Source organism: Coturnix japonica, chromosome 5 (assembly GCF_054131305.1).
Source record: "Coturnix japonica strain WE chromosome 5, WE-NBRP24, whole genome shotgun sequence".
Classification (NCBI taxonomy): domain Eukaryota; kingdom Metazoa; phylum Chordata; class Aves; order Galliformes; family Phasianidae; genus Coturnix; species Coturnix japonica.
The window spans coordinates 50,679,053-50,698,857 of record NC_140667.1 but is presented as its reverse complement, the minus strand read 5'-3'; the positions used below and the strand labels follow the sequence as shown (position 1 = coordinate 50,698,857).

The 19,805-nt window shown below is 38.3% G+C and overlaps 1 protein-coding gene and 1 non-coding gene across 8 annotated transcripts in view; one reads left to right on the top strand and one right to left on the bottom strand.

Moving 5' to 3' along the window:
- The window catches only part of SYNE2 (spectrin repeat containing nuclear envelope protein 2), a 156,039-nt gene that overhangs the window by 40,731 nt on the left and 95,503 nt on the right, over positions 1-19,805 (top strand). For 5 of the 7 annotated variants that reach the window (XM_015865457.3, XM_015865454.3, XM_032444791.2 and 2 more), the window contains exons 23-42: positions 538-749; positions 1,007-1,082; positions 2,129-2,247; positions 2,840-2,963; positions 3,793-3,950; positions 4,325-4,472; positions 5,881-6,479; positions 7,323-7,502; positions 8,039-8,189; positions 10,273-10,431; positions 11,109-11,270; positions 13,319-13,420; positions 13,981-14,181; positions 14,853-15,018; positions 15,593-15,705; positions 16,624-16,826; positions 17,072-17,191; positions 17,279-17,564; positions 18,373-18,542; positions 19,396-19,705. In XM_015865457.3, the coding sequence (XP_015720943.2) occupies positions 538-749; positions 1,007-1,082; positions 2,129-2,247; positions 2,840-2,963; positions 3,793-3,950; positions 4,325-4,472; positions 5,881-6,479; positions 7,323-7,502; positions 8,039-8,189; positions 10,273-10,431; positions 11,109-11,270; positions 13,319-13,420; positions 13,981-14,181; positions 14,853-15,018; positions 15,593-15,705; positions 16,624-16,826; positions 17,072-17,191; positions 17,279-17,564; positions 18,373-18,542; positions 19,396-19,705 (3,759 nt within the window). Of the gene's footprint in view, positions 1-537; positions 750-1,006; positions 1,083-2,128; positions 2,248-2,839; positions 2,964-3,792; positions 3,951-4,324; positions 4,473-5,880; positions 6,480-7,322; positions 7,503-8,038; positions 8,190-10,272; positions 10,432-10,948; positions 11,000-11,108; positions 11,271-13,318; positions 13,421-13,980; positions 14,182-14,852; positions 15,019-15,592; positions 15,706-16,623; positions 16,827-17,071; positions 17,192-17,278; positions 17,565-18,372; positions 18,543-19,395; positions 19,706-19,805 lie in introns of those variants that run through there. The other 2 variants (XM_015865456.3, XM_085547807.1) reach the window with 2 other exon arrangements.
- On the bottom strand, positions 16,485-16,567 carry TRNAL-CAG (transfer RNA leucine (anticodon CAG)). Its single transcript has one exon. It is a non-coding gene; the product is annotated as a tRNA-Leu (tRNA).

Genomic DNA, 19,805 nt, shown 5'->3' with positions numbered 1-19,805 from the left:
GGCCCTTGCAGAAATAAGCACAGTTTTTGTATTTTCTTTTCATGAGTTTATTCAGACTCAATAGTAAATAACCAATAGAAAAGAAAAATAAACATTCTTAGGTGCATTCCTTCTGCTCAAATTTTTGTTAGATTTGTATGTATCAGCCTCAGAAGTAAAATCATTGAGTGGGGGTATTTTAAACACATTTTCCAATTCACTTTTTTCCTGTGGTCAGTATTTTAAATGTCAGAGTGCAGATGACTTGGGATCCAAAGTAGCTGAACTTGTAGTTACAGAAGTAATTTCAAATCCAAGTGTGAATACAGGCTTGGAAATGCAGCTGGGGAGCACATTCCCAGAAATCACAGTTGCTTTCCTGGCTTTACTTGAAAAAAATATCGAGGAAGATAAATGTTTCTCGCATGATTTGACAGCTTATACTTGAAATCCACTCATTCAAGAAGACAATGGAAATAGAAAAATGTATGAGAATGATTAGAGTTGCCTACTCTTATTGCTTAATGTGAGATTATTGTGTTATTTTCCTTTGCTTAGGCCTTTTTTTCGCATGAAGGCAGCCTGAAAGAACTTAGCAAGTCACTAGAAGATCTTAAAATACTGGGAAAACTAGCAGAAGAAACCATCCCAGACCTACAGACATTCACTGCAGACTCTGAACAAAAGCTAGAAAAGCTTCGACAAACTGTGGCAGATACATACACAGCCTTGCTGTCTCATGCTGGAAGAAGACAGCCTTCCAAGAAAGAGTGGGTGACTGGATGCATGATGTGTTGTAGCCTTGTAAAAATCAGATGTGTGGGCAGATACTGTGATATTATGAACATACTCCCAAGAATGGGCAACTTCACTTTTTAAATGGTTAATATTAAATTTCATAATCTAGCAGTGTTTGATTACCTCCCACACAGCTGTGCTGTAAAGTTTTAATCATAAGCCTGGATTTCTTTCTTTACCTTTGTGTTTCATGTTTTATTCTTAAGCTGAAATCTCTTTTAAACCATAGGGGCTCCATTGTTGCTTCTGAGAATGGAGAAAAGCCCAGTTCTACTCAACACGTTGATATCCTTTCAGTACAGGAGGTAAGAAGTCAATACTTAATATTAAGAGACGGTGTTCAGTCTAGATGAGATCACTGGCAAAAAGAAAAGCTGATTACTTCTGTTACTATTCTTATTATGGCAGATTTCAGGACTCTTGTCACAGAACAAAAACCTGTTTTACTTGGGAACCTAGAAAGAGTAAATGTTCCAAAGTAACATGCAGGGAACAGCCCTAAGTATCCTGAAAATGTGCGAATCTCCAGTCTTGCATTATATTTTGCTAAAGAGTGCTTTTATGCTGAAAGAGCCATATATGAAGCTGTGTTGAAGTGTAGATACGATATAGTGGCCCGGTAAATTTCTAAGGACACAGAGAGGAAAATTAGTGAAAAGTTGGAGGCATTTTTTTAGAAAAATTGGGGGAAAAACAGAATCCATGTAATTTCTTAGAAAAAAATTCAGGGAGAAGACATTACAATGTGGACATCACAGAAGATGTCTCATTTAGGATAAGCATTCATGGCAGTGAGACTGTAGACAGCTTGTCAGACAGCATCAGACTGTCTGTTGGAAGGGATCCATTACATTTACATTAAGTTGGCAGATACAGAGGAAGTGGCTGTTATCAAGGGAGATCTCTTGCAAAACTACTTATATTGTCCCTGATAACAACGATAAATTCTGCTCCATCATAGATACTTGAAGTATGATGTGTGTAACTGATGTCAGCTGGCATTAAACTCAGGAGAGTGTATTCTGGAATCAAAAGCAAGAGATGTTCACAATGATCTGATATAAGCAGCCTAAAAAAAGGGGGCAGAAGGCAGTTTCTTTTGGTTTCTGCTTGTGATTGCCAGAGTTGTGGTGGGGTGGCTGCATGTGCAGAGGCCCAGCACAAGTGTGGAAGGAATGTATGATCTGGCTGCAAGTCTTCTAAGCTCTTTTGGCTCATTGTTGAGATAAAGCATATCTTGTGTTTGTGAGTGGTATCTTTCATCTCCTTTGGCACACACAAAGCATTGCTTCTTTCAGGAGATCACAGACATCTGCAAAGTCATTGTTATCTCTTTTGTTTTTTGACTTAGACATCAAGACCCTCTGAAGATACGATTTTGGAAGCAGATATGAAACATCACAATGGAGAAAGCTGTGAGAAGATGCTTGAGGAAGACAGTGATCTGCCCACACCGGCTTTATTAGAGAGGTAATTTTTGTAAGTTAAAATGCATGTATATTAAGAGATGATACAACGCTAGACATTCATAAGTTAATAGACTTTATGAAACATTTGGTGCACTTTTGATATGATGAATTACGTTATTGCTCTACTTCTGCTTACTTAGTGTTTCTTTGCATTTGATAAGGAAGTGCTGTAGTAGCTAAATAACACAAATATCAGTGTATTATAGGAAGAACACTTAAAGCTATTACAGTTTTTCTTCTGCTCTTTTCTTGGAACAGAGAAATCTGTATCCACCTTACCAATAGCACCAAATACCACAACATTAAGGAAAAGTGATAAGTTTTCAAAATACTTCACATTTTTGCATTTATAAAACTGAATTTAAAGGATGCCAGAAGGCATGTGAACACAAAAATTATCCATGTGAACAATGTCTCAGCCACTGTATATACTTCTCATTTATGCCCATTCATTTGCAGCTTAGGTAAAAATATGCATTTGCAACAAACTGTGCTCATTTTATATGGCAGTCTTGGTTGACAACGCCCAATTTCTGCTATGTTCCATTAAATTAGAAGTAATACTTGCACTGAAAGTATTGTATTTTTTTTAGCTATAACGCACAAAGAAGGAACCTGGAGGAACTTTTACAAGTAAGCAGAGATAAAGTGGCATCTGGCTTTACTGATGAAATAAAGGGCACTTCATGCCTTCAAAATAAATTGCTTGAATTACAGGTAAGTCAGTCTTCATCTTTTAAAAGCATACTTGATGCCTTAATCGTTATTTTCTCATGTAGAGCCCTTACCTTCTATGAATTGTGTATGCTGTCAAGGGATACAGAGCATCCTTACAAGCAGGTTTATTGAAAACAGAGAGAAATTGAGGGTTTAACATTTAGCACAACCAAATTCCTATTTAGCACAGTAGTTTTGCCACTACTGTTGAAGGCAGAAATTGGTGACTGTTTGTAATTTGCAAGATCTAATGAAAAAAAATAGCTACAGAAAACAGATAGATATATAGATAGCAGTAATAGTAAGTGATGGACCATGGCCAGACTGGAAGAGTCTTCAAAGGTGAACCATCAAATGTCAATGGTGGATGTGCAGCATGAAACGCTTCTAGGACTTGGAACTAAAGTATATTTGTGAGAAACTTAAGGTGATGTTACAAGGCACATAATTGTTGTTAGAGATTTTATTATTGTAATTTTTCAGCTCTTCCACTGGAATGAACCCAGAAGCCATCTAGTGTGTTAGAACTTGCTTCAGATCTAAGTTTGAATTTTGTTCTTTCAAAATCAGCTAAAGTGAGATATTTTCTGTTCATTCTTGTGTAAAAATGGCTGAAGCAGACTTATCAAATATTTCTAACACAGAAAATTTCATTCTGAAAAGCTGACAGATTCACATGCAGCTGAAAATTGCGTTAGTTAAGGAAACCCTTAACTAAAGATGACATATCCAGCTTTTTCCATAGAAACTCTTGTGATTGTCACTTAATGAACTGGACAGTCTGTTGTACAGAATCATGTTAAATCAATGAACCCTGCATGTCTTTTAGATGGTAGAGAATGATATCAATTCTGGTTGGACACAATTGGGAAACATCTCATCTACGTTAGAAAACCTCGTGGATGAAGTGGAGCAGGCTGCTATTTCTGAGACAAGAAGCAAACTAGAAGGAGAATGGGCAGAACTTCAGGATATTATAAGTACCAGGTATAAAATGTTTCATGATATTAGCAAAGGAATTGTTCATAGTAAGAAAAATATGTATTTTGAGGTGAAAAGTGCGTGTTGTAGAAAGTGTTTGTGTATTTTTAGCTGCCTTTTGTTTTAACTGCAAAAGACTTTCTTAATTATACATGGCAGATAGTGTGAATCTCTTCAGGCAGCTCAGAGTGTAACTGGTTAAATGAGCTGTGGTTCATGCTGTTTCTCATATTTATCAATAGAAAAACTTGTTTGACCTCAGGAAGAAAAAGAGAATTAGATCAATCAGTCAACTACAGTATCTTTGTGATGTTTCATGCCATGTCAGGTGTGTTTTCTTGCCACTTTCCCAATTTGTGTTTCTTTACCTTTTCTTATAGAACTAATTCTTTAAGGACTGCCTTGGAAATTGTTTTACCAATAGAAAATGAGTCTATTCTTCTACATGAATTAGATCAGAGGCTGAACAAAAAGGGCATCCAGCAGTTTAATCTGATGAACAGTGATCTTGCCTACAGAGAGCTAAAGGTAAGGGAAAATGCTGATATGCAGAGACAGCATCCCAACCAGGACAGTTCTTAATATCTCTAGGAACTAGAAGACTGCATACAGTTTCTCACTTAGGACTTTTGCACCATTCACAATACTTCCCAAAACTTCAGATCTGATTTGTGTCTAAACACATTAATCCATTTGCTTCAAATGCTGTTGTTCCTCAGTAGAGCCACACAGGCACTCTTGATAGGCTCCACTGTAAAAGGCATAGCAGCGTATATTTAATATTTGGTCAGGACTTTCCTTTGCTACAGTTTTACACTGTCCCCACTTGGCTATGTCTCTTTGCAGAGTGATATAAGTAATGTGGTGTTAATTGATAAGCTAAAATAAGCTGCCTTGATCACATCTGCTGAGGGATCTGAGTGTGCTGCAGAGCTGGGCTTCTTAGCTGCTTTCAGTATCTTGTTCCTAGACTCTGCTCTGTCTGCTAGGCGAGGTGGATGTTGTTTTGTTCCTGGTATGTTGTCCCTGCTGAGCACATAGGCTGCTATACAGTACTGAAAGTTTGCATTTGTCTGCCCTTGGCTCTGAAGCTGAGTAGAGTTTCAGTCTCTCAGGCTCTGGGGCAGAGTTCATGTGCACTCTGTGTTTGAGATGACTCCTTCTGGTTGGTCCTGCATTTTTTCCTAGCTTTGCACTTCTGGGGTTTCACAACACTGATGTATGGCTGTTCATCTGAGGGCTACATAATCCTTTAACTAGGTAATGAGCAGGCTTCACAAGGAGATTTTTAGGTGTTTGTGAATCTCCTCTGAAAACACAGTAAAATAAAACATAAAAGGTATTAGAAATAACAGTAATCTGTGTGCTTGCCTGTATTCCCAAGTCCCAGGACTCTCATCAGCTTTCTCTCCTATTTGTCTGGTTGCTGGCAAGGCGATTGGGGTTTTTTCATAATGCTGAATAAATTCTCTGTCAGTGGAATACCATTTTATTTGATTTTTCTCTTTTAACCCATCCTTCACCAAGATCCAGAGTAGGGGAAAAAACAGTTTTTCTTGCTTAACCACCTTATTTAGCACACTACTGTATTGCTGTTCTGCATTAATGACTTCAGATTGCCTTATACAGACTTAAGTTTATATTTCTAACATGATGTTATCTTCTTAGCAAATGTTGAACTGAACATATAGGCACAGCAATGCATTTACCAGTTCAGTTGCATTTGATATTTCCATATCTAGATCTTCCACAGTAACAAATTGTAATGGAAATTCAAAACACCAAAATCCAAAAGCTATTCTCCCTCACACTTTTAACAATATTATATTTATACATATATCCTACTTGGATCAGGAGAATTTGTTTTTCATTGGTTCAGCTCAAATACAGTCTTTCTTTCGCTTACTAACACTGTTGGTGTCTTTGTCTATTTCAGGAGCTACAGAGATCCATATTAAATCAGATTGAAGTGTGCAAACAATTGGAACACCTAGATAGCTCAGCAAGAAATGAATTTAATCCAATAGATCTGCAAGCTGCAAGTAAAATTATGTTTTATTATCAAAACCAGCTTGAAGAAATGAGCCATAGAATGCAAATCCGAGAGACAGTCCTTAAAGATCTGGAAGCTTTTATGGCCTCATTGAGGAAAATTAAGTCTTCCGTCGACCATCTCACAGATCCCGTAGGCCAACCTGAAATACGAGGAAAAACATGGAGAGAGGCTGCACAAGAACTTTCTCATATGGCAAAAGAGGCCCAGTGTTTGGATGAACGCTTGAAAACAGTTGATATCTGCTTGGAAGATGCTGAGTGTGGGAGAAACACTAGCTGTGAAAAGCTTGTTCAGACTTTATCTGAAGAGCTAAAAGTGTCTGGTGACCACTCAAGTGAACAGATGCTTGCAGAGGGAAGTGATTTATACAAGGTTTTTTCCACCAGAAATGAGGAACTCCTTAAAAACATTCAGGATCTACGTGATAGAATTAACAAAATAGGTTTGAAGGATCCAACAGTTCCAGCTATTCAACAAAGGTAAATTGTTTTTCAAAGCTCTTGTAATTAAGAAATTTCAGCGAACTCAGAAGTTCTATGAACTCTTTGCAGTAAAACACTGAAACCTGAATGTATCTTAAAGCCTCTTCATAGCACTGAAAGATTGTGAGTTGTGGTCTGTTCTCTTCTCTACAGCCTAAAGAAGGGAAGCTTTCTCCATTTATTTTGTTTTTAACACCAAGTATGTGCTTCTTTGAAGTACTATTAATGATGAGGAAACAGGAGGAGGCTGATTGTTACAATCATAGTTTTCAATACGATAACTCAAATAGGGAGGCAGCTCTTCTTCCTGAGCACCACGATGTGATCTGCACCCCTGAGCAATAGTGTTATTTTGCCATACCTAGAGTAAGTCATTCATGTGATGCCTGTATCTCAGGTACTATTTCAGAGGAGTTCTCTGCAGCTTTACAAAGGATGAGTAAACAGTTCACTACAGTCTTAGCGTGGGGATAAAGGGAGAGGACTTTATGGTTGTGAAATCCCACGCTATGCCATAACTTATTTAAAGATAGCCAGAGTGCACTTCACATTTTCATACCAAATGATTCACTGTGTTCATCCAGAACTCATTGGCGTAAAGGATTTGGGATTACTTACTCAAACGGCTCTTAGGTCAGTATAACTCATCTGGCAGACTGTCAAATTTCATGATCTGAAAATCAAATTACACTTTTTATGATGTCATTTAATATAGCAAGAGTGCTCAGCTCAGGGTGAAATTTCAGAGAGCTTTGATAATTACACTGATAGAAAAAGAAATCAAGACTTGCTTTAATATAAGCCTGTGTTTCATTATTTTTTTTTTTTTTCCTAATAAAGGATAAAATCATTAATGGAATTGGAAAAGGAATTAGATTGTTCAGCTGTTGAAATGAAATCTGTGCGAGAAATTGCTAATAAGCTCCTGCAGATGAAAGAGGAAAAAGCAGAAGAATCAAATGAGCAGTGCAGAGTTACAGAGAGATCGTGGGAGGATACAAAACTCTTGCTTGCTGAATGGTAAGGAAAAGTTGTACTATTTTAAATAGTATTTTACAATTGAGAAATTTACTTATGAAATGAATAAGCGAATGAGTCTTAAAACCACACTTCAAAGTAAGTGAAATTCTGATGCAGTAGGAAATGTTACTACAGCAATGCTGTGGACTGTCATAATGCCAAGAATGGCACATATGAATTTGCAGCCAAAGCTCATTAATATTACTTATTTTTAAGAAATCACAATCCTGTCATGTAACAGGTATGGAGTGATATGTTGAACTTAATATGTATCCAAAAGAAAAGTCTGGCTGTTGGAGTCTTTTATGCTTGCTGTGAATTTCATGTCAGCACATTCAAGAAGTCAGACTGAATCATATCAAAGAGTGCATCTGACAGAGAGTCAGGAAAGAACTAAGGAACTAAGAAACTTTGTTTGATAAGTGTAAGAGAGTCTGGGCTCCCCATACATATATGTAGGAGAAAGAAGCAGGTGGGAGACTTAGGCTGCTCCTTTATGCATAGCCAATAAATAGTTAATCTCTTTTTTTCAATAGCCAGGAGCAGTGTGTGAGGGCTCTGGAGCTCCTGAAGCAGTATCATAGCTGCAAAAGTAGTCTAACCAGCATCATCCAGAAACAGGAGACTGTGCTTTCACAGCAAAATTCGTACATGGGGAAGGACAATTTGAACAGACTGATAACAAAGGTGAGTGAAAGGAACTTAATGAAAAGTTACATAAACAAATAAAGTACCTTTCCTGGGAGTGTGGGAGTGTTGCTGTGTTTAAGGTTGTATACCTGGACATCAGTGTGAATGTCAAGTCCTTGCTTTCGCTTTGGCTTCCAAAGTACTTTCAAGGACTATACTCTCATGTTAGATTGATGACCAGCTTTACTTAGTAAATCATATTCTTATTAAAGGGGGATTTAGATCAAAAAAGAAAAAAAAAACTGTTTTGATCCAGTACCAAAACAAGATGAAATCTTGTTCTGCCAATAGAAAAAACATGTTCTGACATCAGTGAGACATATTTTACCTGTACTCTTTAGAACATTTTTGCATTTTCTCTCAAGTTAAAAACCTTCTAGTAGGTAGTTTGCAAATATACAGAAGCAACAAAATCCATTCACTGCTAAAGGGATGGTTTAAAGCATTGTAAATGCCTCAAGCAAAAATAATATCTAATGGAACTCCGTGGGGATTGCTTGTTTATCTGCTGCTGTTGTAATGTGTAACCGAGAATGTAGATCTGCATCCTCTCCCTGTTCAGGTCATAGACAGGGCTGCAGGGTTTGTCTGCACTGCGCAGTGCTATGTGGAGGTTTTCAGCTAACCCTGAGAAAGAAGCTGAAGAACAGAGCTGTAAAGCTGTGTCAGCATGACACATCCACTGAAGGACTGGACCATCATAGATCTATTCTGCTTCCCAGGCTGGAGCTTGTGTACCTTGCTGTACATCATTACCACCTTGCTCAGAGCCTGCTTGAGGTTGCCAGCATGAAACTGCACAGTGATGCAGACTTCTGGGTGCCAGAACTGGCCTGACAATTCAGTATTTTATTGAGCTATAATTTCAACATTAATCTCTGATGTCATACTGACTTTTGTCTGAACCACAACACAGTTTGGTCAGCAAAGCTTGACTTCTAGCTACGTTATTTTTATGTAAACGAATGCAAGTACTGGGCCTACGTATCCATAGCTAATGGACTGTGGAACAGCAGCATTTCCATTGTGACCGTTTTGCTGAACAGGTTTCACCTTTCCTGGCTGGTTTACATAACAGGCTGTTTAGATGCCATTTTTAAGTTTTCTGATGAGACACCAACCGTAGTTCAGGAACATTTGCTCTCAGCCAGTGCCTGGGATGATTAAATTTAAGAAGGAGCATAAACATTTTCTTCCCTCGTGGTGGGTACCTGTGTGCATCATCTGCCCTTCAGCTCAAGCAGGATCTATTCTTGATTTCACAAGCAGGACCTCTGGCACCTCATGTTGCCTGAGCTTCCACTGCAGGAGAGCTTGCTTGCATGCCCAGCCCCTAACCTGTTGGAGACCCTTTGCTTCGATTACAGCCCATACTACTCTGCCTGTTCTGCAGCTGCTACTCTGCCATCCCTCCCCTTATATCTGGTTGGCAGGGTCTGTCCAATGAGATGCTGGTCATCTCTGCGAATTAGCTTTTAATAGCCTAACGCTAGAGGTCAGTGTTTCATTTCCAGTAGGTTTCCGTGTTGTTTGTAAACACTGATGTTACAACCAAGCACAAAGAGGCAGTCTCGTGTTTAAGTAGAAAATAGCATAAAAAGGACAGTTTTATTTCTGGCAGTGGCATATTTGACAATTATGAAGTGCAATCTAAGCTTTTGTATAAGTAGTTCAAAACGCGGGGATCAGTGCCGAGTAATGAGGATGTGAGACAATTATTACATGGTATGTTGTTTATTTCTGTTACTGAGATGCTGTGTTTGGATATACGGTCCCCTTGTTACTTTTAAATCAAGCTGTGCTTTTAGGTCTTGTAGTAAGAAGTATGCTATCCATAGTTCTCACTCTGCTGTTGTGCTAGCAATGAGAGAATGAAGAGGAAGATGTTCTTATCAGCATGGCAGGGATACAATGGCAGAGAATACATTGCTAGTCTCATCATATTCTGTAAAATAGGTTATTTCCTGTAATGCTGTTATATGTTTGAACTGAAAGTAACAGCACATCACTTAAAATGTTTTGCTGAATAAACTGTTTTAAGCAAACGTGCTTACAAATATCCACTTGGTCTCTTTCACAGATTGAAGAGGCAAAAGAGGAATTTAATGATCACGCTGAAGATGTAGACAAAATAAATCAGATCTGCAAAAACCTTCAATTCCAGCTCAATAAAATGAGGAGCTTTGAGGAGCCTCCGTTTGAGAATGAGGCTAACATTATTGTGGACAGATGGCTGGATGTATGTAAAAAGTAAATTATCGGGGTGGTCTTATCCGCCGTGCATTAAAGTAATTGATTCTGACTCATGTGTAATATTTGGAATAAATTAAGTGCAATATGGCAAAGATTCTTAAGAGAGAAATCCAGAGCAAGGTTTACAGAGTGCCTATGGGGGTAATGCTTTTGATAGTTTATATCATGGGCAATTTTAACATTAAATGACTGTGGGAAGTGAAGAAAGGCAATGTTTGTGCTTTCAGCATGAATCTTTAAGCTTCCATAACAATTTCAGTGCATTCAGACTTTGGAGTCAGTCGGGAGAATTACAGTGCTGGTGCTGTTGGGGAGAAATGTTTGCCATAGTCAGTCTAAGCAGTGCATCAATACCGAGATTAGATGGTATTTACTGAGAGTAGATAAACATTAATGAGCAAGGCTCCTTCCTAAACCTGCCTTAAAACTGGCAAGCTGCCGTTTTGATTGGTGTATTTAGCGACATGTGTAGCAGGGATTTAAATATCTTCTCCATGACTGGTTTGCTGTGAAGACACATGAGAATTTTTTCCCTTGCTGCACATGTTGTTTATGTGGGTGGTTTTATTTTGCTCAGATTACATTACGCTGCCTTTGTTTTTAGAATATAACTCAATGTTTTGTGTGTCTGTGTGTGTTTTCCATGTGTAAATCTCCTGGTAGATCAATGAAAAAACTGAGAACTACTGTGATAATTTGGGAAGAGCTCAGGCTTTGTGGGACAAACTTCTTGGTTTATCTGGCACAATCGATGCATGGGCAAATGCAGAACTTCAGAGCACAGAAGGCCGTTGTCTGACTGATGAGGACCTTACACAGCTGAAGGTAATTTGAATGAAATTCTTTAAATTCATATTGTAGTGATGTGGACTTCTGACTGGAAACATGCAGATCTCAAAGAGACATGTGCTCTGCAAAAGCATTGGGAGCCCTGATGTTTGCAATTCTATTGGCCTGGACAGCTTTACTGAAGATACTGCATAAAATATAGGGGTCTTGGAAACTAATATGTGTGTGTATATGTATGTACAAGCTTTGTGGGTATGTTAGATGAGCCTGGGCAAGGCCTGCTCATGCCCCTTTCACACAGATTCTAGCATTAGCTCTAGGGATAGGGGTGCAGATGGATGTAGAAACACATGTACCAACTCTGTGTCGTGGAAGAGCCTCATATACTGGGGATAAGCATTTTAACTTCTGACCTTACAGTCATAATGAACCAATTGTGCTGCTCTGTTGTAGTTACAGCCATTCTTTACTATACAGGAGTAATTTCCTGCTTGAGTGGGATTGAAACATAACTAAGTCCCATAGTTACTAGTTTGAAAATATGCAGGAAGCTTTTCCTCAGTGTTTATATGCTACAAATGCCCAGTTTTTCATTGTGCTTACCTGCAGTGCACTTCTTAGTGCTGCTCGTTTGTTTTAATTTGCAGAGCAATTAAAAGCCAAGGTGTTCTTGTTATGTGGATCTTCCCAGTGAAACAGTAGTATTCATGCTGTGCACAGGTGGATGTTCTGTTGTTAGTGTTGCTTTTACCGCTGTGTTGTTAGAGTTAACCTGGGGCTGTTCAGGTCCCTGAGGGCTACACTAAAAATACACCAGCTGGCAGCTACATCTTAAAAGCTATTTTGTTACCTGGAAACTGCTGAAGCCCACAGTGATGTGACCACTTCCTCAATGTGCCTTTCTGCTGGTGCACAGGAAGGGCTGTACTGGAGGTGGCTGAGGTTACTACGCTGCTCCTGCGCAAGAAGATAATTCTTAAAAGGAAGGGAGGGAAAGGGGAATGAGGAGAAAAATTCTCTTTGCCATGAACTACTGCATGAGTTGAATAGCAGATTCAGTTCATATGAAGTTTTCTAAATTTTAAAGTTTCCAGAGGGAGCCAGGTTCATTTATATATACATATATATATATTTAAATATATATTCTGAAACATATTTGAATTACAAGCCCAGTGCTGCAGTGTTACACGGGACAGAAACCCAAGGTCCTTTGTGACCACTCAGCAGAGCACAGGTTCGTGTATCCCAAAAGTACTGAGTAATGAATTTTTCAACTGTATATTTAAAGGTAGTTTCGATATGTGAAACATCAAAGAAGTCCTTTCCCCTGCAAGCACGATGGAAATGGAAGTACTTCTAAGGGCTGCAGGGACTGGATGGGTCTTGAGGATTCCTTGTGTAGAGACTGCAAGTGAATATTTTGTCCCGAGGGAATTTGGAATCCTGAAATCAGACGCAGTGTGATTACTTTTGGAATGCACTGATTCATAAGTTGAAGCTGATATTTTACTTCCACATTATTGTATAGTTCCAGAATCCATTCCAACAAGTCAAGGTTTTTTTGTATATGAGGAGACTTATATTAAGAAAGCAGAAACAGGATATGTTTTATTTTATCTCATCTGTACCAAAATGCGTAGTCAGGGGACCAATTCTTGACTTAAGTCTATGATATCTGAGACTATTTCAAGATATTTTACCCTTTTTGTAAGCATTAAGAAAAGCATTAAGAAATGCTTAGAACAAACAAAAAAAATCCCACAAGGATTATTTACCTGCATCTTTTCTTGGTTAATATAGAAGTAAAATAGTTAAGACTGTTAAATTTGTGCTGGATTTGCATTGACAGCTACTTTTGCCTGAGAAACCTGGAGTGTTTCTGACCCCAGAACCAAAAATTGTCAGCCTTAAATTTCTACAATGAAGATCTTGAAGTAAGCGACTGTTGGACCAGTGGGAGCTGTATATGCTGAAACAAAGAGTCAGAAAATGAGAGATATATTTTTCTAACAGAAATGTGAAAATTAAATTTAAGAGAAAGAAAGTTATAGAAGTGTGGTGGTTTTTTTTTTCCCCACCATTAGGCATGCATATGCGTCCAGGAGCAGAAACTCCAGAAATTTGACAACACAGTGGCTGAGATAGAAGAACTTCTGAATAGTAATGAACCTCCCCTGGAGCTCCAGGTAGGAAGATGATTTTTCAGCTGATGTTAAGGTATTTGTGACTACAAGACCTGCTTCTAGCATCACTTTTGCCATAGAAATTTCTCAGTTTGACTTGCCCAAAGATAATTGTGGATATTAAGGAATTATTCGTCTTTTTATGTTAATGTCACACATCAAAGAATGAGTCCTTCTCCACTGTTTGAGACCACGTGAGCCTTCCTTGATCCTTTACCAATTCTCTATTTGGCTATTTGTGCATTTGCCCTCAACAGACAGTGAAGTCAGAGGAGTTCCATTGAGTAAAATTGAGTCAGCACTGGAGTACACTAACAAATAAATATAGTGGCAAAGTAAATGCATCACTAATGAAAATAAACAGAGATTATTCCTCCTCAGAGGAGGGCTTAAATAGTATTATTGTTCAGTTTGTGGGGTGGGAGGGAAGAAACTGTAGTTGAAGCGTCTGGACTGCAACTCATGTAATTGCTTTCTATATCTATTGTGAAGTCCTGCAGCATGATAAGAAATCAATCTACTATAATTTCTTACACTTTTCTTTTTTAATTCCCAATGTTAAGGTTATCAGATCATCTATTGTGCAAAAAATGGAGTTAATAAAAGACCTTTTGACAACGAAGCAGCGTACCAGTGAACTCAGTGTGAATACAGCAGAGCTAAAAGGAGACCTTGATCTGGCCAAGACACAGATTGGGATGACTGAATCGCTTTTAAAAGCTTTATCTCCTTCTGACACCTTAGAGATCTTTACTAAATTAGAGGTAATGTGTCACCAGTTAAGCATCTTTTACAATTTTGTTAATTGTTTCTCTCCTGGGTACATCTTCTTAAGTTTTTCTCCTGTAGCCATGTTGATAGAGTAACCCAAGAGGAGAACTTCACTTGAATACTTCCTAAAGATGCTGGAAACATGAAAGAAAAAACAATTTTCACAGGTTGTTATCAAATGTAGTTAGTTAACTCTTGCAGCTACTGAAAAAGGTTAGTGGTAAAAATTCCAGCATTGTACTAATCAAGATGTGTTGAAGCAGATGTGGCAGTACTTGGTTGCTGGGTTTAAATTAATTCTCCCATCTGTCCTGAAGGCATCTTTCTATCTGCAGGGACTTTACAGACTGCCTAAAACATTGAGGAATGGAATAGTGCATGTGTCAGCTAAGGCATTATTGGTTCCAGTTATTACATGCTCTGGAACGTACTGTGTTATGATGCCTCTCACATGTCTGTGTGATGAAAAATATACACCACGGTGTGATTATATACGCGTAGAGATGTAAACACACAACTAGTGCTTATTTCTATCAACCGTATTCTTTCTTACTGTCATTGCACATTAAGAAATTATTTTGACGTACAGGCAGGAATAAACCCCTTTGTAAAAGTCTGTGATTGGTACCAAGGCAGTAAACTTCTGCTCTTCTTTTAACATTAGGAGATACATCAGAAAATTCTGCAACAAAAACATCACGTGACGTTACTCCAAGAAGAGACGGATTGTCCCGATGTGGATGAATTAAATAAGCAGCTTAAATGTGTCACCGATTTGTTCAATAAGAAAAAGCACGTGTTTCAGGACCACTTTATAGGTGTTTTGAATCGTAAGTGAACACATGGCACATTTATGTAGCTTTCTCAGTTTGTAGGTTCCATCTGAATCAGTTTTGTTGCAAAATTAATTGATTTTTATTCATTGTCAAAAACAAGTTTATTGCCAAAGTAACAAGCTGAAGATTTGGATAAAAATGGCTTTGGTTTCCAACAGAATTCAGGATCAAATGTCAAAACATTGCATTAAAAACTTATAAAAATAAAACATATTTACTCTTTCCAATTATTTTTCATTTAGATACAGAAGTAATCTCATCAGATGAGCAATATTTGTTTAGAAAGGAGAACAATTCATAATATGCTATTCCGGGTCTTGTTTACTAAAACTGCTATGACTGGTGGACCATCCTTCCTAGTATATGGCTGTTTATTGTCAATAAATGTTGAGTAAAAAGAAGCATTAATTAAAGCATTTTCTTTCACATCGTCTTTAGTGTGAAAATAGCCTCTGACAGCAGCACTGATAAATGCAATTATGAATTGTCTTGAAATGTTCGTGTTAAATAGGGATCTTTTTTTTTTCATAGTACATTTAATGAAGAAAATTGGAATGTCTTTTTTCAGGTCAGTGCAAGAATTTTAATGATTGGTTCAGCAGCACTCAGCTGTCTTTGAAGGACTGCTTTGACCCCTCAGAAACAAAACAGATGCTGGAAGAAAGACTTCAGAGACTAAAGGTAAAGTACTAAAATATACTTAATTTCTATTGCTGGTTCACCTTGAACTTTTACTTTCTTTTACAGGAGATTATTCTGGGGAGTGAGTTCACATAATGTGATTTGTAACCTGAGGCCCAAAGAGCATTTTGTGTAACATAAAGTATTAAGACGATAGGTGGAAAGTAAATCTGTGTTAAAATTGAATAATACCATTCAAATTCAGAGTTGCTCATGAAAGAGGCAGGGCAGTACTTAATGTAAGTCAGTGGACCCTAACTGCATAGTTCAGTGTGCGAAGATGCAGAAAGTCAGATGTGTCATGGCATATGACGGGGACATGGCTTAGTGGGCTTGGTCAGGGATGGACTGGCAATTTAAGTAGATGATCTTAGAGGTCTTTTCCAACCTTAATGATTCTATGATTCTGTAGAGGTTAAAATTGTCAAGTTGTCTTCTTTATTTCTTCCATTTGAGAGTAAAATAACCTGAGGACTACATGAGTAACATGCTGTCATTGTCAGAAGGAGGAATGTAGGACATGTTGGTGATAGCTGGGGTTGAGGTACACTCGAAGCTTAAATATCCTATAATTATGGAATGGTTGGGGTCAGAAAGGGAACGTTAAAGATCATCTAAGTCCTAAGCTCACACCATGAGCAGGGACATCTTTCACCAGGTCAGGTTACTTAGATCCCTGTCCAACATGGTTTCTGAGCGCCATGGGGTGGGATGGGGCATCAACAGCTTATCTGGGTAACGCATTCCAGTGCCTCACCATGGTGAAAAAAGTAGCACGTTGTCAGAAGTGGGATTCGAACCCACGCCTCCAGGGGAGACTGCGACCTGAACGCAGCGCCTTAGACCGCTCGGCCATCCTGACTGCATGATCTATTGTATAACAGCAGCTCTCATAAACATGTTTGTGTTTTCATTCAGCACTTCTTAACTTCTGAAGGCAAAGATGGGGATATCCAAGAGGTCAAAACTCTGTTGAATAAAGTGAAGAATTACTTGCCCAAAGCAAGCATTCACCAGCTCAGCAGCAGAGTGAGAGATCAAGAAGCAGAACTGCAAAGACTGATATCCAAATGTCAGAAACGGGAAAAGGAACTTGGTACTTCTCTCCAGCAGCTCAATAGGTATGGAATTAATATCAATTCTGCATAGTAGAATTAGTGTCAAATAGGAGCATACAGTGATGTGTTTCATAGGAGCATATACTTACATATTTCATTGTTGTGAACCAGGGTACTTAAAACTATCCATAAGCTAAGATTTACATACAAGCTTGATCAGGTGCTTGGTGTTTGTGTTTCTCAGAAAGACAGTGTTGTCTGCTAATGCTTCTTATTTTGACCTGCACTTGTATTTATTCTCTCTTCAGCCTTCAAGAAAGCAGCACAGTCTTAGAAAAGTGGCTCACCACTCAAGAAGAAAAACTACAGGAGATTAAAAAAGATGAGACAAAACTTGAAAACCTGTATAAAACATTATTAATGCAGAGGTATTGTTGTCTTTGAACTCCACATAAGGAAGATTGCTCTGTGTTGGTATGAGAAATAGATGTTTGTTCATTTGATGTATTTTTCAGAGAACCGTTCGATTCCTTGGCTCAGCTGGCAAATTCCTTGAGGGAGACTGGGCTGACAGAAGATGAAATCATTTCAGAAACGGGTGATCTTGTTAGTAGATATCAAACACTAATGACAAATGTAAATGAGATGGCAGGAAATACTCAGGGACTTGCAGTGGATGAGCATTTCAAAGAGCTTGCCCAGGATATGTCTAGTTGGATCAAAAAACTCGAGAAGGCTATTAATAATCTGAGCTCACAGGAAAGCGAGTTGACACCAGACGAAAGGATTAATCAAATAAAGGTATCGTGTTATTCCCATTGCACTACACAGCTTGCACTTAATATGAAGCAAATGCTTGATGAGTCAATACATTATAAGATATGCTACCACTGCTGATTGCTTGCGCTGTGTGACTTGTTTGGGGTGTGTGTGTGTGTGTGTGAGTGTTTTCTTCTTATTTTCTTTTCGCATAGTTCATTAAACATGTTAGAGGAAATTTTCTGCTACGCCTCTATGTGGAGTAAAACTGAATTCATAGCTTAGGAATGGGTGCTGGTGCCATCCGTCTTTCCATCATAAACTACTCCAGAGGTGGGGAGGGAGGTCAGTGATGTAGCTGGGGCACCTGGAGAGCCTCTGCAAAGTGTGTAGATTCTTGGGTGTGCTACAGTGTTGTTGGACTGGGCTGCTCTGCTCTTTCACTAAGTGATGATTCTCTTAGGCTCCCGTGTCCTCTCTGCTGTCTCCTTTCTGAGAACATAAGAGGCTCTTAACAGAATGGCCAGAAATGAGGCTGCTTGTATTTACATTTTTCTTACTATGGAAGGGATAGTATTGCGATAAATATATCTCCCTGAGATTTGGAGTTCTTTTATCATGTCAGACCAATAGTGGTTTGATTTTGTCACATAGAGTATAATGAATAAATCTGAGCTTTCTTATCCGAGCTTTCTAAACTAGAACATCTGTCTGTAAAAACATTTGCTATGTGACATATTAGAAGGAGAATTCTTTTTTCTTGAAATCAAGAATGAAAGACATTGTTGGTAATACCTTTTATTCTCTAACCTAAGATTGTTGTATTTGTGCTGCTTCTTGTTTAACACAGGAAATCATAGCTCTCAAAGATGCAGGAGATGCCAAAATACAGAACATAGTACCTCTTGGAGAAACGTTGATAAGAAATGACAAAATTAAGAAGCCAGAGGTTCAGCAGACTGTTTCTGACCTCCAGAATCAGTGGGAAAGGACCTGTCAGTTAGTCACTGCATATAGAAGGTAACGTGGAATTTGCAAATGTATGATATGGATCTTCTTGTTATAGTAAGGAGGCCGCACTGATTTAGACCCTGTGGTGGCTCTTTCCTGTGCTTTGAACTGGGCTTGGGGCCCCAGGCATCCTCCCCAGTAGTGCTGTGATCTACCATGGACACATCCTTACTGATTTAAAGGAGATTTTCATGTAAATCCAGTTGGCTGGAATTTTTAAAGTAGAGTTTTAAAGTCTGGATTATTCCAGCTGGCTGAGACACTTTCTTGGCTGTGGCAGCTGTTGTTGCTTCAAGTTATTTTCTGCCAAAGTCTGGTCATAGGTAAGTCAGCCAAGGGAGCTGAGTGTGTCTGATAACCAAATCGACCCTTTAGAACATGTCACATGGTTACATGTGTGTGATGAAAACAAACTGAAGTTCTGATTTTGCAGTTAAAGACAATTTCAAGGTGTTTGTCTGCTGTAACATCCTTGAATGTTAGAACAGTTCAATAAAATCACTGGGAAATTTGCTGTTGAGACAAATGGAGCTAGTGCAGACCTACTGTATACTTTTAATAATTACCAGAGAATTAATTATTAAAACTAATAGTTTTAATAATACTAAATATATTACTTATACTCAAATATAATACTAAAATTTAAAATTAAAATACTCAAATATAATACTAAAAGTACTCCTCAGAGTATTCATTGCCTTCTGTTATTAATAAACACCCAGTACAAGCAGTACAAGTGACATTCAGAAGGATCAGTGGCTATGGTAGATCCAACTTAACAGTATGCAAATATAACTTTTCATTTTTTAGGTAATAAATGCAAAATATTTTAATACGATTAAAATCAGTATCTTTTTCTTAGCCTTCAAGAGCAACTTCTGTTCAACAGGGAACAGTGTGAGCAAAGCAAAGAAGGTCTGAGACTGGCTCTAATTGAGCTGAAGAAACAGCAACAAGAGATGGGTTTTGCCCTTCAGCCTGGTTTGCTTGAGAAGCAAGCTCAGTTGGCAAGTTACACCAAGCTCTTGCAGAGAGCAGAAGACCTAACTTCTCAATTTTATGAATTAGAAAGCCAAGATCACCTACAGAGCCTTGCTGAGAATTCCTGCTTCACAGAGGAATCATGGTTGGAATTAAAACATCAGCATGAAAATCTGCTCAGCCAGCTACAGGTTGGAACCCTACTCTGTGCTCTTATGAGAATGTTGGTATAAAAAGCCTGTCTTATTGCAGGTCCTGCTGTTTGCCTGTAGGTCTCATTCAACTGAGAAG